The 17,384-nt window shown below is 39.5% G+C and overlaps 1 protein-coding gene across 2 annotated transcripts in view; it reads right to left on the bottom strand.

Moving 5' to 3' along the window:
• Positions 1-1,491: 1,491 nt before the first annotated feature.
• JAG1 (jagged canonical Notch ligand 1) overlaps positions 1,492-17,384 on the bottom strand; it is a 55,384-nt gene continuing 39,491 nt past the window's right edge. For both annotated transcript variants that reach the window (XM_042441635.1, XM_042441645.1), the window contains 16 exons: positions 17,276-17,322; positions 15,537-15,710; positions 14,957-15,110; positions 14,185-14,349; positions 12,343-12,456; positions 10,708-10,821; positions 9,947-10,060; positions 9,727-9,843; positions 8,783-8,810; positions 8,200-8,285; positions 6,742-6,855; positions 6,172-6,281; positions 5,847-6,083; positions 5,045-5,176; positions 4,304-4,454; positions 1,492-3,447 (listed from right to left, as the gene is read on the bottom strand). In XM_042441635.1, coding sequence (XP_042297569.1) covers positions 2,990-3,447; positions 4,304-4,454; positions 5,045-5,176; positions 5,847-6,083; positions 6,172-6,281; positions 6,742-6,855; positions 8,200-8,285; positions 8,783-8,810; positions 9,727-9,843; positions 9,947-10,060; positions 10,708-10,821; positions 12,343-12,456; positions 14,185-14,349; positions 14,957-15,110; positions 15,537-15,710; positions 17,276-17,322 — 2,315 coding nt within the window. In that variant the 3' untranslated portion in view covers positions 1,492-2,989. The remainder of the gene's footprint in view (positions 3,448-4,303; positions 4,455-5,044; positions 5,177-5,846; positions 6,084-6,171; positions 6,282-6,741; positions 6,856-8,199; positions 8,286-8,782; positions 8,811-9,726; positions 9,844-9,946; positions 10,061-10,707; positions 10,822-12,342; positions 12,457-14,184; positions 14,350-14,956; positions 15,111-15,536; positions 15,711-17,275; positions 17,323-17,384) is intronic.

Genomic DNA, 17,384 nt, shown 5'->3' with positions numbered 1-17,384 from the left:
TGAGGGCCACAGGTTCCATAACCCATCCTAGACTGTAGGTGGGATCAGAAATAACCTTTTTAAAAAAGTAATAATGGCCAATGTTGTTAGTTTTAAATGTTTTAATGACAATTAACTATAAGCTGGGGTGGGTGGGGTTTGCTATAAGGTCGGGTGGGGTTTGCAACAATACATTTTAATTCAAATTTTGGACCCCCACTTTACAGCATTCTGTTGAACAGGGTTATAAAAACTAAAGCTGAGGATATGTTACTTGTGCAAAACACGTTATACATAGGTAAAAGCTAAGAAACAATGTTCCCTCTACCTTTAATATTGATTATAAGGTCTGGATCATAACGGAATAGATCTGAAAGGGCTTTTGTCGTTTTGCATATGCTGTGTTTTGTAGAAAAATATCCAATTAATCCAGAGATACCAAGTGAAATTACAGATTCAAATAGTTTTCAAAAGGCAAGCTCAGGCACACTAGTAATGGCAGGGTACGATGCTTCCCAACACAATAATAAGCACTGGCTGGAGAAAAGAATCCTTGTTCAAAGCCAAGGTATGGCCTGGAGGCACATGATACAGCAACCTTGCTGAAGCAAAGCCAGTCAGGCCAGTGCTGGGATATTCTGTGCCTGCCACCTTAAGTCATAGGATGTGAAAAAGGCAAGATATAAATAGTCTTCAGGCTTAAGAAAGCCAGGCCAAAGGCCATTAAGAGACAACTGGGATCATTCCATCTGTTTCAAGCTTCAGTGCAAAATGGTAATGGAACAGAGATTCAACAAAAAATGAGGTTAAGTACAATTTGCCTGCGTCATACGTGGCTTTCATCTTATGCTGAAGCTGCATGACGGAAGGAGCAATAGTGCGCACACCAAATGCACAAGCCCCATTGTTTTCAATGGGGCTTGAGCATATGCGGTATTTCCCTTATGTGGGGGTCCAGAATGGATCCTCGCATTAAGGGAAAGGCTGACTGTACTAACCATTAGTACTGGCAAACATGGATTTTCAATACACATATATTGGAGTAGTTCCATTGGGCTCAATAGCCATACACCAGAATCCCTTTAAGCAAGTTTACCACGCAAGGTGGTCCTATTCTGGATTGGTATAGAGAGCATAAATCTTAAAATGCATACATGCAACCCATCAAAGCTTAGCATAGTGGAAATACAGGCCTACATGTGAGTTGTCTCATGACAGGAGCCGCTGGTGGAGAAGAAGTCATAAGGGTGTTGACATTATCCCTTCTAGTCTACTTGTGGGTGATACTCAAATTGAAAGCATCTCAAATGAAGCTCAACCTTCACACTTTTTTATACAAAAAAAATTTAATAAATATTTTTCAAGATTTATTGCCAGGAATAACACATCAGAGATGTATTTTCATGTTCATGTAACACTAATATTTCCATACTAAGATATCCTCATGATCTCAGTGGTTACCCCATAGAGATAACAATGTGTGAAGCCTTTTAAATTCCAATTTTTTTTTTGTAATAGCACTTTGATTTCCTCACTTTTTCCTTTTAAATTTAAGGCGGGCAGTGGAATCTATGGCAAATCTACACAGTGCTCTTACTGGACATTCTACTGTTCAAGTATTCAGCAACTAGCTTATTCGAATACTTTCTACATACAGTAGATTACAAAGAAAAGAAATCAAATCTACAAGTGGTTCAGCATTACCTATTCGTGGTGGGGCAAGGAAAAAAAAATCAAGAGTTTACAAAATAAGATTTCGGTGCTTCCAACTTCACATACTAATTTGGTATTTTTAATTACATGCAACCACTCACATCTCACATTTCATCTACAGAAGGTTATAACTCCTTTGTGTTCCCATAAACTGCTCTGAAGCAGATCATCTGCCTGTCATCCTTTCCTTCCCCCCCACCCTATGTCTAAAGCAGCCAGGAAAAAAAAATATCTAACCTAATTCTAAACTGCCTCAGCTGGTATTTAACAAATAGTCTTAAAGTGATACTATGGAAGGTGTTTTCAAAGGACAAAAAAGAGACAACACACTTGACATTGTACAAAAAGCCAGCATCAAAGGCTTGATTGGAAGCCTTTCCTATTGTGTTAAAAATTAAACAAATCTGATTTTTTTTTTCAGAACACCTTAAATTTTGGCATGTAGGCAACAACATGTAACAATAAAAAAACACAAGGAAAATAGTAAAAAACGTAAAGAAACTTTTAAGCTTACAATGCTATGAAAAAAAACCTTCAACTCTAAACACATACACATAAATAAAAAAGGAATGATATTTAAGGCTCTTGATTATTAAGTTAATAAATCAAATATACACAGTGATTAATAAAAAAGAATTATTTACATAACTATACAAACTTCTACTTTTGACACATTTTCCTCTCAATTCTTCATTTTTTTACCAGCAATTGCTGACAAGAAGCCCCCTTCCCACCCCATCCCTTCCCAAACATAAAAATACAATAAAAAAAATAAATAATAAACTTTTCCGATAGTTGCTGTGGTTCTGAGCTGCAAAGGCACTTTCAAATACAGAACTAGTTGTACGTCATCATAAAACCAATATACAAAAGAATTCTAATTCAATAAATAAATAAAATGTATTTTTTTTCTAAGACTATAAATTGTGACATCTTGAGAAAAAAGATGATGAGAAACGGTGGGGATGAGGGTGTTTTGCTACAAGAAAGAGCTAAATAAAAGACTACAACATACCTTAGGAAAACTCTGCAGGACACATCAGCTGCAGCTGAATTGACACGGGGCACTTTTGACTAGTTTTGCATAGATGTGAAATGCAGCACTTGGTAGTCCAGCCAACCACAGCAACTATCACTGCCAGTGTAAGCCAGCTTGTCAAAACTTAAATTAACACAGGGATTCTAAGCAAATAATAGCCTTAGACTCAAAATATTACACAACCATTTTAAGAACTACAAGCTCCAAGTTGCCTTGAATGGATAGGTAAAGGCCCTGCATAGCAGCACCTGCTGTCTGCTATACAATGTATTCCATTCGGTTTAAGCTTTGTGCGCTTTCTAAGTCCCGGTTGTCTTGTTTGTTTGTCCAGTTCGGGTGTTTTGGGGGAGTGCCGTTGGGTGGCTTTTCGTCTCTGTCTACCAGCGTGTACGTTGCCTGTTTGGCAAATCGGGTTTTTTGCTGGTGCTTGTCCATGTCATCTTCCTCCACCTCAGAGTTGTGTGTCCTTATTTTGGCAATTTTTGAGTTCTTGTTTTCATAGTCTTTGATAGGGACGGCATTCGCACCATGTTTCTCTATAGGGTTCTTGATCTGGTTCAGCTGTTCCCGCACATTGTTGGTGGTGTTGTCGTCTGACGCTGTGTGAGTGTGGCTGCTCTGCTTTCGGCGTTTCCGAATGCACCAGTAGAAAGCAGTCACCAGACAACAGATCCAAGCCACAGTCAAAACAGAACTCAGTAAAGGAACCAAGAAATCTGCAAGAGAAATTAGACTCACATTACCACAAAAATCCTTCAAGGCAGCATATGTGATTGCTTTTGGGAAACACCAAGACATCCTTTAAGTTTAACAAAGAGGGCATTAACAAAAGGAAATTTTGCATATTTTATTCATGGTGCTTATAGACCAGGCAGTAATTGTAGATAATAGGTTAAACAAGTCTCCAAAGGTGAACAGGAATCCTACTGTTATTTCCTTTGTTGTTGTTTTTAAATTAAAATAAAAACCCTCAAAGTCAAGATCTCTCTTTTTCTCAGCAAAAGTGACAGAACAGGGTTGACAGAATGAAATCAAGGATCTGAAGGCTTTTTCCTGGTTTAAAGGTAATTGGCTCCACACTCCCATTTTCTACTATCGCACTTTCAATTGAGTTATTGATGTACTCTGATCAATATTCTAGGAAAAGTAGAGCTCTTCTTAGCATACCCACTAACTAAGGAAACTGAGACCATCCAAATGAGTACATCTTCCCTCAATACAGTATGTATTTTGTTAAAAGCTGAGGAAATCAGTAGTCTTGGCCATGAGGGTAGAAAAAAAGTATATCAAGGCTCCTCATAGCTCTGATTCAAACTGAGAGTTTTTTGCAAGGGTATTTTCCCCAAGGCCAAAAACAATACAAGCTTCAGGATGTATGGCAAGTTTATTCAGTTGCAAAAACAATAATCATTTCAAGTCATTCAATTAAAGCTTAAATGGGTACTTTCACTTGGAAGCATGTATGTCTAGAAACGAATAAAGTTATTTTTTAAGAAGAAAAATGCATCACTTTATTATTGTTTTAAACATGGGAAGAGAAAACCATCACTCAATCTTCTTCTGAAGACTCACCTGTTTTATTTTTAATTGGCCGCTTCTGTACTCGGACTTCTGCAACTGCAGCAATAAGCGTGCTGTTCCCATCACGCTTGCTCACGAGATCAATTATTTTATCAGTTATTTCTTTTATTGGGTTTTCTTCTTCCTGGATATCTTCAGCAGACTGGGAAAAAAGTATGGTTGCATATTAGAGACAATCTGGTTTCATTACAAAGTATAAACCAGTGCTTGCAACAGATTCCAGAAGAAGCCAGAATGTAGTACATGGATCAAACCCTGAACATAGGAAAGCACTGACTTCTACCATCACAGACATGCTTAAAAGGCAACAAATGACCAGGTGCCAACAGCAAGCCTGTTAATCATGCTGTTAAACCAACTTTCCATTTTCCAAGATCATTTGACTCAAACACATCTACAGTTTAAGACAGTTGCCAGTGTTCGTTCGTTCGTTCATTCATTCATTCATTCATTCATTCAAATGAATATGGACAAAAGAAAGCTAATGGCTAAATAAATAAAAAACCCACCAAGTTTAATAAAGGAACACAAAGCAATCACTGTACCAAGAAAAGGGAAAGACACTTGAGAAAATGGAGGATGTGACCCCACCAGTGCTGCCAAAAATGACAGCAATTTATGGATGTAGGAGAGAAGAATCCAAATTAAATCCAGATCCATCCTAACTGTGTGATAGCACAAACCATTTCAAAAGCCAGGTAGGAACATACATTAACCAGAAGGCAGACTTACAATTGCAACATGAATTTCATTGTTTGCCAAGTGTGATGGTTCACATGTGATGTAGATGGAATATTCAACAGAGACGTTCTTCAAGATACTCAGATTCCGCAGCTCATTACAGATATGCTCAGTAGTAAGGCCCTGGAGGAAAATATAGAGTGTGAAACTGTGGACAGGGAAGGATTCAGGAAGAATATAAATCACCAGTGTTTCTTTTCACTACCAACTGTACCTGGCTGCAATCACATACAACACCTTGTCCCTACCTACGAGACCAGATGCACTGACCACTAACTTGCCCTTCAACAGACAGGATCATTACACATAGGCAAAAGCAAGTTCAAGGAATATAAACTGAATGCAAAGATGAAACTTATCTCAGTGCCCAAAGAAGTGATGTCCTTATAAGCACACTAAATATTGTTAAGGTCGGCTTTTTTTTAATGCAGTGTGTGACATGGCCCTGGGACAGTTAAAATGAGAATTTGGCTAGGGGAAATCCCAATGCATCTTGAAACAGCTTACAGTGCTTCATGAAGCTTCTTAAATAATCTTGGACAAATTGCATCCCTTTACCTAAAACAACATCAAAGAGTTGCTGCAAGGATATAGGGAAATAGTGCACCTGGTCTTGCTCAAGGCATGTCACTCATACAGAGATAAAATGCACATTGTGGAGATACAAATGTTTTTACCAGTTCTTCTATGCCATTGATACAAGTCAGATTATAACATGGTGATTCCAGTAAAGCTACCTGTACATTTGAGTTGTTTGGTGGGGCTATATAAACTGTAGTGAAAATTTACATACCGGAGTCATCATCTCTTTGTTAAAGGTGAAGGTGATATTAGCACAATTGTCCTGGTAATAAGAATCAGAATTGCATGTTGTTTTCACTGGCTGTTGATTTGAAGGCCAACATTCACCAATGTTGTCACAGGGACGTACAAAGCAGTGGTCATCTTTAACGGGCTGACAGGTATGGCCTGCAGGACATTCACTGTGACCTTTGCCATTTATCAGGCAAGGCTTAGGACCACACCAGACCTAAAGGATATTGAATACTCTATTAGTAACTGTACTTTTGCATGAAAAAGGAATAAGAACAAGCTATGTAGGAGTCACAGGGCAGTACCTTAGAACAGGTGACCTTTCCATTCACACACTGACAGGCATTGCATTCATCATCCCATTTTGATCCATCTGGAATAATATGCCCACTGGAAATACAAGGCCTTCCTGAAACTAAGAGACAAAGAAATTAAGGTACTAATCCAAAGATCAACAACTCCTATTTATATGAACTGCAATATTGGCCTAAATCCTATTACATATCCCATTTAGATCAGACCAAGGATTCAATGGGATTTACCAACATTTTGAGTCAGTATTCAGCAATTGATTCAATGGGTCTGTTCTAGTTGGGATTAACCAACAGGATTCAGGCCACTGTCTGTCAAATATATGAGGAGTACTGAAAGGAAGTCTCCATGTTACTATAATACCCTGCAGATTGGACACATGGGGGAATGTGAGATGAGGTTCTACTGACTTCCACTAATGTTTGCTGTCTGATTAACCCCACTGCCAATTGGAAGGGCCAGACAGCGGGCATATTTTTATAATGGTGTACCAGATACAAATTTCACAAAATATACTTTGTTCCAACTAATTCCATTATGAAATTTATTCTGTTTTGGGCTACCTTCTTGGCATCTTGGACCACTGCGACCAGCTGGACAGATGCAACGGTATCCATTGATTTCATCGACACATGTGGCTCCAAAAGCACAAGGAGAAGACTGACATTCATTGATATCTGATGTGTGGTGACGAAAGAAAGACAAGGGGGGAAATAAAAACACACCATTATTATTATAGACTACAGAGATATATCCAGAGACAAAATCTAAAGTTCAGAACATTGCTTATTAAATGTTAAAAAAGGTTTTTTTTTTCGGGAATCAGGATCTAAGACAACATTGTTATTTCAGAATGAACACCAGTTATTTGTGGACATCAGAAGCATCCTCATGCTGGGTCAGAATGAGAACTGTGGAAAAATTCTTTTTTGTCCTGTAACTTCCAGAAATCCCCAGCCAGCACAGCTTGTGTTGGTGCCAGATGAGGTATTTTGGAAGCTGTAGTCAAACCCCCCCCCCCCCCCAATTTCCCTAGCTCTGGACTCAAAACTATGTGCAGTATGTGGGATTTCTCATGTGGAATTTTAGGTATAGCAACTGGAGAGTGAGTCTGGATCCTTCTAGCATTTTCTATACTACTAATTAAGTGTCTTCCCTTCAACATATATAAACTTTCAACATAGTATCTACCTCTGATTTTTACTACCAATTCTATCTTCACTGTTATCACTCTTGTAATTAAATACTAATTACAAGGAAGCAGGCAGACTATCTCAAGTTCTCAAGGCAAAAATAATAATAAATGAAGTATGCTTTCTTTTGTGCATTTCCCCATCAAAAGAAAGCTCATAAGCAAAAGGCAAAGAGATTATTTCAAAGCCCCCCAAATTACTTCTCTTTGGACAGATGGAGCTGTGACTCTCAGTGAAACATATGGGACTCAAAAAGGTAATACCCAGTATCACCTAATGAAGCTTAATGGCAAATTGTTTGGTTATGCTATAGGTGTCTCTGTCAACTTTTTTACTCTGGACGAACCTTGAAATAATTTTCACATCCTAGGAAGCTCTCCATAAAAGTTGCATCTACATCTTAAAAAAAACAAACTTTCTCCTGTCTGATCACAATCTCTCACGAGTACCTAACAATCTCTTGTGGAACTCCAGGGTTCCAGGAAGCCTGGCTAAGAAACCCTGTGCCACAGATTTCAATACACTCGTGGCCACTAACACAAATAACATTTTTGTGGTTAGCCAAAGATGGCATCTATAGTCTACCTCCAGTATCAGAAACAGTCCATCTCTCAATTTCAGCTGCTGGACAATGATGAAATTGCATTTTTGTTTCATCTAGCAAAGATCACCAAGGGAAATCCGTTTGATATGAGTCAATTCTACCACACTTTTTGCTCAGATGACTCAAGGGACTGCTTTGCAAATCGTAATTTAACAAAACCTCATAGTCTTCTTCTATTAAATGTTAGGTTAGACATGAGGATAAACTGAAATAAAGCCACGTACTTATCCTGCAGTCAGGACCTGCAAAACCTGGAGCACATTCACAACGGTACCAATTGTCTCCATCTACACATGTTCCACTGTTATAGCTGTATGGCATGAAAGGATGGGAGAGAGGGAGAGAAACCAAGCAAAGATCATCATCTTAAGTTCTTATGTTTACAAAACACACTATAACAAAGTTATGAAAACATTAGTCTGAACAATATCTCTAAAGCTACTAGAAAGCTCTAAATAACAGACATACCATCACTAACTATAACAACTGAGATGCTGTCCAACCAGGTGAAGTGGAAGAATGTTTAGTAGATCAATTAAGCTATTTGTTAGTGGGTTAAGGGTAAATTGAAAAAAGTGAAGAAGAAAGCATGGGAGAGATGAAGACAACACACTTAAGTACAGTCAAAAGACTGAGGGTGGGGGAGAAGGTCACTTCCGCCCCTTTTAATCTGCCCTCCCCACTCTAAAAAAAAATTCTAATTCCTTCTAAAGGTCCCTCAAAATAAACAGAAGTGCCTTTCTAAATAATGATTTATGAGGTACAAACAAATAAAAGCCCAACTTGCTGCCAGGTATTACTGCTTACCAAGGGTGCGGGCTGCAATCATTTGTATCTGCAAAAAGATCAGAGAAATGTAAAATTAGGGGACTGTTCTCAATGTTAAAACAAGAAGTTATTAAGAAAAGTGGCAGGTCCTAGCTTCAGATTTTCTTCAGAGAGCTGGACTAGAAGACCCCCTACCAAACATTTCACACTCTGGATTTCTACAGTGTTGAATTCTAACTATCGCTTCCAAATCAATTTGAACTATACTGCTCACCAGTAAGTGATCAGAAGCTAGATCTGGATCACCTAGGAGATACCTGGGTGATCTCTACTACACCAAGAACAATTTCTGTCTCTGAACTGCATAGGAAGAGCAACAATTAAAAGCCTTTTATAAGGCTGAAATGAAGAAAGCATGGGGTATAATTGGTAGTGAGCTTTTTCTAGGAAGGATAGTGAGCTCAGTTCTAGCACTCAAAAATGAATTCTTGGAATTTGTTTAAGTTTAAATATGTGATTTTTGCACCAAGTCCTGGTTGGTGAATTTGGAGTCTGCAAAAACAAAACATATCAACAAAAATCACCCCCTAAATGAAACAAAAATAGCTACAAGCCCAATTTTCCCCTTCCTCTAGCTTCATATACACAAGCAGAGAGAAAAAAAGTGAACAAGAGGCAAAACTGGGTGGTGGCTGCAAGCAAATGGGTAATGCAAACCCATGTGAGGGAAGCAGCAGTGTGAAAAAGACGACATCTGTCTCCACTTATCTCATTTGCAACTTTCTCATGCCCAGGTCAGAACTCCATCCTACAATGTCATTAAAGCCAAACGATTCAGGTGATGCTAAAACCCCACATCAAACAGCTTGCCTCTTCTGGTTTCAATCTCAAAACCCCAAGGGCAAACAGATGAGACAGTTTTCTCATCAACCACCCCTTCAGAAGTATTTGGGTAGGGAAAAAAAGAGATGGAGAGAACTTACTCTGAGTGCAAGTCGGTCCTTCCCAGCCCTCTTTGCAAACACATGTAAAAGAATCTCCACTGACCACACAAGTCCCACCATTATGACAGGGGTTTGGTAAGCAACTGCTGTTTCTTGCTGTAACAGAAAACAGACCAAAAACATTTGTTGCTAAGTTCTCAAAAAGAAAAATAGCTGAACACATGGTGAACAGAGATCTCCCTCTCTCACACACACATACCTATGTTGCAAGTGGCTCCTTCCCACCCTACAGGACACATGCATTTAAAGGCATCGCCCTCATCGTAACAAGTTCCTCCATTATTGCATGTGGCTTCATCACACTGGCTGTCACCTGAAAGAAAGTGAAAAGCTAAGTAACTGAGAACTAATATCTATGACAATTTACTACCCATTTGAAAGTGATTCAGGACAAAGCAGATCTCTGACAAGTGTTATGGGGAAAAACCTGTTTGTCTGAGAATTACTACATTTTTATCGCACTTCATGATCATAGAATCAGTACACATGGGTCCAGTGCACCACATAGATGAGATCTGATCCACAGGAGCAGCAGTTTGATTGGGTACCTTAAGTGTCACCAGAATGTGCTCTGAAGGTGAGCACAGCAAGTGTACTGGCCTAAATGCCCTCTCTTCATCCTGGCCCTGTCCTGGCCCCCAGTTTATTTGTTCAATCAACACATAAATACTGTGTAAAATTACATGCTAATTTAATTTAACATGCCATTTAAAAGAAGATTTGCATCAGTAAGTGGGAAAGACTTGCATTAAAGAACTCCCGTCAAAACAGCTAGATCTGAGATTTGATCTGATGAACACCAATGACATTTGAGGTTTGGGGGAGACACAGAAATGACACTTCTGTTTGGAAAAATTGCAAGTCATCTGAACTGGTCAAGGTTTTTCACTGAACCAGGTACTTCTGACTTTTAGGGACAGTGCCAATCTGGGGGTATAACTAGTCTCTAAAAACACTCACGTGAGTGGCAGGTTTTCCCTTTCCAGCCGTTTTTACATTCACAGAAGAAATCGTTGACCAAGTCTCGACATGTCCCTCCATTGTGGCAAGGGTTTTTACTGCAGTCATTAATATCTGGAAGTAACAGGATAGGAAAGCTAATTGAAAAAAAATGGCATTTGCAAAAACTAGAAAGTCTGATTTGTCTACATGTAGGCTTGATCCCTCTTTCAAGCCTCCAGTCCCAAGCCGAAATTATTAAGTGCTTGAAAATGTCATCACCAACTATATCATGTTTATCCTGAAACTCTACAAACATCAGCTGAGTCCCTTTCAAAAAAGATAGCAGTTAAGCTAAAAGCAAAGGAGGTCTTATTACATAATTATACAGTTTCTAGACCAAAGGATAGCTGTTCAAGTGTTCTTTTTTTTCCTGCACTAAAAAAAAAAATTAGATATTCCAAAATGGAAAACTTTTGTATTTTGGATTAGGACTACTGCCTTGGAATTATCTAAAAATTAAGGTAACTCTCTTTCCCAGCTTTCTTCTGACTGAACTTCCCTAGGTCATTGCCTTTACATTTATTTTTTCCTAGACATGTTCTGTTTCTGACATGGAAATTTTAACTGGGTTAGTAACAGGTGAGTTAGAAACAAGATTATTCCATTCTTAAGACACTCAGCCCTTCTGGACAAAAGTCACTGGAAGGATAATCATGCTCGCCTAACTGTGAAATCCTTTTTTTAAAAGGCATCTTCAGTGACAGAAGAGCAAAAATCTTGTTAATGACTCTGGCACAAATTAGCAAGATTAAAAGGGGCTGGCCTGGCAAGCCAAATTCAGGTTGCAGGTGATGATTGAGGTGGCTTGGTCAAACAAAGCTCCAGCCCTCCATGTTGGGTTGAGGGAGAGGAGACAGGGCAGCAAAGGGGCTTAGTGAAACAGCAGCACAAAGTAGTCGTCTACTGTCACTTTCTGGCTCCAACATTAATTTCTTCCTAACCCTGGATGGGTCACAAGAAACACAATCAACAGGAGGAGGCAGTGTGACTGCAAGGCTTCATAGGAGCATGAGGAGGGCACCAGCTACTAAGTCCCTCCACTGTTTTGCTTTGTGTGGCTTTAAGGTGAGACCTCCTCCTGAGCTAAGGTATTAATGCAAAAGTGGGACAGTGTGGTTAAACAGTGATGGCACAGAGCTGCAATGCCATCTTGTTCTGCAGTGTGCCTTTGTAGCAGCAGTGTTAAGTGGCAATGGTGATGTTTATTGGCATCAGCCACTAAGCAACAGCTTATCTTTCTGCTTCCCAAGCCTTGTGGCTGTGGTGCTTCCTCCCCTTTCTTAGATTGTGCATTTTGCTGCTGATTTTTGTCCAAAGATTACACCACTGATTTTTCAGCTGTAGTTTTTGAAATTTCTGGTTTTGTTTCCATGGGAGCTTGGGGGGGGGGCATAAAAAGTGATGGGGAGCAACCTTTTCCTAAAAGCCACACTTCACACACCCCTTCCTTTAAAAAATCTACCTCTTTGGGGGGGACTGTGCCTCAAATTGTGCAAGGCAATCAAGCGTGAAAGGTCCCAAGACTAGCAGAATCCCTCCCTTCCACATACACCCTTCACCATTCATTAGCTGGGGAAAGAGGACCCTACTTACTTGCTTCACAGAAGGTGCCCTCCCATCCATCACTACAGATGCATTTATAAGAGTTGATGCCATCAATGCACGTGCCACCATTTTTACATGGGTTGCTCTCACAGTCGTTGATATCTGTAAATAAATAAATAAATAAAGAAAGAAAGAAAGAAAGAAAGAAAGAAAGAAAAGGTTTTAAAACCAGGAGCTGGGGTGGAGAGGGGAACCTTTTAAAGTTAAAACAAAAAGTGTGTGTGTGCATGGGGGATCCTCTTTTGCAAGACTTGAACACAGAGAATCTGCCAGCCAGCATGACCACTGGTTTCCCTGATTCCCATTATACAGTATATTTCTAGAAGGAAATACAAATGTATGTACGTGGTTGAATAAAGCAATTGAACAGCACCATTTTCAGCACAACTTGGTATCATAAAATTGAAAGAGATTTAATAAAGTGATTGAAATTAGTATTCTACATTAATAATTTACCCAATGTTTCAGCTTCTCTTTCCCTTGGTAATGTCAGTTAAAGAAATGGGAGAGAAAAACAGCATCCAGTAGCAGCTATGGAATTCCCAGGGTCTCAGAATGGAATTCAGAGTGGTTGTGTCCTCTCAATAAATGCCATATGGGTCAAGATATTCTGTTCATTTTGTTTTATTCATATCTCATCTTGGTCCAGGATGCAAGGCAGCCACCATCCAAATTTCTCTTTCCTTAAGCATGGTAATATCATATACATTTGTGTCCCCTTTCCTTTTCATAAATGTAGATGTATGTGTTTATACATATGGATATATCCATTGATTTTGGAAATTCTAGCTGTGTTCCATCTGTTTTGAGCTTCTGGTGAGCTGCTAAAATGGTGCTGTTCTACATGCTCTATGGTGTCTAAAACCACATGGTCTGTTTTAATAGTTTGTTGTAAAATTATTTTAAAGACTAATTTTAAATGTTCTTAACATAGCATTTTAATTTGTTTTTGTCTCTGCATTCTTTTAAATGTTTTCACCTGTTGTATATCACCTTAGGGGGCCTGACAGGTTGGGAGCCAATATATAAATACTTTAAAATAAATAAGTATGTATGTATGTAAGACTGTATTCTGGATAGACTCAATCTGAGAAGCCAGGGCCCTGGGTCTGCAGGAGCTGAGCAGCGTAGTTAAGGATAGGGTGACTTGGACTTCTCTCATACATAAGTTTTCCATGGGTTGAGTTCGACTCGAAGGCAATTAACAACCACCAACAAATATAAATGAATATTTTATTTATTTGTAGAAGGAAGAATCTTGCCCAGTACTGTCTATTACAGTCAGTTCTCCAGGGTCTCCTCCTAGCCTTACTAACTCGAATTCTTTGTAATAGAGATGTCAAGATCACAACCCAATTCTTCCTATATGTAAAAACATGCATGTTACTAAGCCATTCCCTGAAAGATGGTAACAGTAAGAGAGCTGGCCTAATAAAAGCCAATAAACTCTTAATATCTCTATCTTTTAAACTCTTTTAAAGGCAAGTCATAACCTGTCAGTGTAAATTTGCTATATGCTATCCCCAGGCCTTCTGTACATAACACAAAGTGGAAGTTACACTATATAAATGGTTGCATGTTTAAGGGCAGGGGCCTTTTAAAAGGAGCTTCCACAAGGCCAAGAAAACCTGGGCCTCAATTCACTTAAGGAGGAAGGAAAGAGCCAAAAGCAAAGTTCAGAATGTTCATTGTGCATTACAGTCAACCCTTTGCTTCCAAGGACAAATAGGCTATTATTTCCAAGGTATTTACACAGGCTGCTATAAAATAAAACTCAGGTTTAAATAAAAGAGGGATGGAAAGGGGGAGAGGGGATTGTTCAAACCTTACTTTCATGACAGTAGGTGCCAGTGAAGCCTTTGTTACATTCACAAGTAAATTTGCCTCCTGCCTGGCTCTTGCACTTGCCGTGTGGGCCACAAACATTGGAAGAGATGTAGCGAACCCCTTCTGGGGTGCTGTTGGAAGCCACCGCTACTGTGCAGCTGTCAATGACTACAGAAGGAAGAAGACATGCATACAGAGTGTGCTCGTGTTGTTTCCTCACAATATTCTGACTTCCTATACCCAACCTGCTGCGAGTGGTTTTCTCTGTTGTTAAAATAAGCATTTGGAAAAGAAATAAGCCTTGTATTTTCTGACCACTCACAACAGAAGTGACCAAAGAGATACAAGAGACAGTGACTACAGCCATGCTGTGGGGGGGGGGGGGGGGGGGGGGGGAACAGGGGAAGGGCTTCACAATGAATGGCATCCTCATAAAGTCAGAAAGTCTTTGGCACATGACCTGGGACAGAAAGGTTCTTTCCCCCCCAACCTCAAAAGCTATTGTGAGAAAGACAAATAATCTTGCTTTCTTTTGGACAGAGCTAGTAATATGATAGCTGGGAAAAGAGGAGTCAGACCACAGGTCCATCCAGCTAAGTACCATCTACACTGGCAACAGTTCTTCATGGTTTCATGGAGAGGTCTTCTCTAGCCCTACTCAAGCACATTGGGCCTTCGTATGAAAACTATGGGCTCCACTTCTCCCACCCAGCGACCTGGCCTTGATTAAACTATGTTGTCAAATGGCTTGGCAAACTGCCCAGTGTAAACATACCTTCACAAGGAGTCGAACGACAGTGATCTTTGAGATGGGAGCAATTCTTTCCTTCATAATCTTCAGGACAGTTGCTACAGAAATAATCGTTCTCGTAATTGAAGCACTGGGCCCCATTCTGGCAAGGATTGGGTTCGCAATAATCTATGTCCAACTGGAAGCAGTGAGGTAGAGAGCAAAGAGGAAGAGAGAGTCAGTCTTAAAACAAAGGGGTTATTATTACTCATTCCACTGCCACAGGCAGGAAACACTATGGAATCTGACCTTTTTTTAATCTGCTGCCTTTATTACTTGTGTACAACACAGTCAACATGACGATTGCCAACTTCATTAAAATAAAAAGCTTATCAAGCAGCAGCCAGAACTTTAATTTGCAACTTTTAAGCATGCAAGCTATACACAAATCAGGGATTTTCCAAACCTGGGACAATTTCTTTTTTTAAAAAAATATCCCAAATACAGTTTGCTGATATATACATACACATACACATAGACATGGATACACACACAATAAATAGGTCTAGAGACTGTGAAGCTTAAGGTGCCTCATATCTGGAGCTTGCATTTCACCAGACCTCACCTGACAGACATTTCCTGAGAATCCAGCAGGGCACAGACATTGGAATCCATTGATTTCATCTTGGCAATGACCCCCATTCAAACAAGGGTTGCTTACACATTCATTGATGTCTCTCTCGCAGTGATCCCCGGCATAGCCAGGTGGACAGGCACAGCGATAACCATTAACCAAGTCCTGAATGGGGAAAAGAGGGCGTGAAGCTCAGGTCAGTCCATTCAGAGCTGTCAACTCATCTGAAGCTTTTTTTTACAAACAGAATATTGAGTAAGATGGGGGAGAACTGGGCCCAAAGTCCCAAATGGAGTCCAAATTGATGGGATGGTGGCAGGTGGGCACTTTAATATTTAAGATTTCCCTCCCCACACTCTGCAGTTCTGAGAATTTTTTTCTCCTAGCATTTTTAGTGCCAACAGTGGAACAGCTGGGTAGAGAACACAGATCTAATGCAGGAGTAACATAGGAGGTTGAAGAAGCAGAAAGTACAGTATCCTCACCCATGTCTTTCTTAAGCTGCTACCACATTGCAGAATTAATGCATTCTGACACAGCTTTAACTGCCATGCCTCCATCCTATGGAATTCTAGGATTCGCAGTTTGTTGTGGTACCAGAGCTCTCTGACAGAGAAGACTAAATATCTGATGCAACTACAAATCCCAAAATTCCATACCAGTTAAAGCAGTGTCAAGCTGCTTTAATTCCGCAGCATAGATGCAGCCTCAACTGCAGGACATTCTCAAAGTGCCCTGTCACCACTCCTGCATGTGTACATGCATAAAGGAACAAATTAATGCAATAATGTATATTATTTCCAACAAGAAAGACTTGGTGATTAAGAGCTCGACAAAGAGACAGATGTATACAAGCACACACATATATAATATAATATTCCTATTTTACATTCTAAAACACAGAATGTTTTAGAAATGCTCCAATCACTGTGAACCCTCACTGCACACTTGGGAGATAACTTAGTGTGTCGACACCAAGAGTGAAGTAATGATATTAAAGCAGACATGTGTAGTGAGAATGGGAAGAGAGTAATTGTTCTGTTCATTTAGGGAAGGAAATGGAAGGATAAGGAAAGATATCTGTCAGAGAGGAGGGGAAAAAAGCTGTGAGTGGAAGTAATTTAGTAATACAGTAAGCTTCTGAAATCTCTGATTCTGATACTCTGGAAGTTTTAAAAAGAAACCTTTGGACAGAGATTTATCTGGGATACTTTGGGGATGGAAGGTTTTGTCTTGGAGCAAGACAGACGGACCTCCAATATGGTCTTCTTCTGTAGCAATATTTAATTATTCTATCCTTGGAACTTATAGTAGGAACTAGCATGATCCAGACCTCCCAAAGTGTGGATCAGAACTATATTTGCTATTTTTCACACTTCCTCCAATGATCAGAAGTACAGAACAGTATGCTTTAATAGAAAACACATTTAGAAATCACTATTTAAATGAGGATTTTATGGAGATATTTTAAATAGAAAATTAATGCAGAACAGGACTAGACCAAATGAAAGCAACACAGCTGCACCTCCTATTTTGCTGGACTATTTTCTGTTAAAAATTGCTTCAAAGGATGCTTTTCTGAACAACAATTCCCAGATTCCTCCAGCCAGTTTCCATGCTGGCTTGGGAAGTGTGACCATGGTAGACCAAAAAGGTACTTTTCCAAGTTTTGCAACTTTCTATTAAAACCCTGGTACTGAAGCCATATCCCACAACTAAAAATGACTTACCCTGCAAGTCCCTCCATTCTGACATTGTCCAATACAATCATCAATATCTGCAATTAAAAAAACAAACAAACCACACACGCGGAGTTAGCCAAGCCTGCAGAAGGCAATG

The sequence above is a fragment of the Sceloporus undulatus genome, chromosome 1, assembly GCF_019175285.1.
Source record: "Sceloporus undulatus isolate JIND9_A2432 ecotype Alabama chromosome 1, SceUnd_v1.1, whole genome shotgun sequence".
Taxonomy (NCBI): Eukaryota; Metazoa; Chordata; class Lepidosauria; order Squamata; family Phrynosomatidae; genus Sceloporus; species Sceloporus undulatus.
Note: the sequence above shows the minus strand (reverse complement) of the source record. Positions and strands in the feature narration are given on the sequence as shown.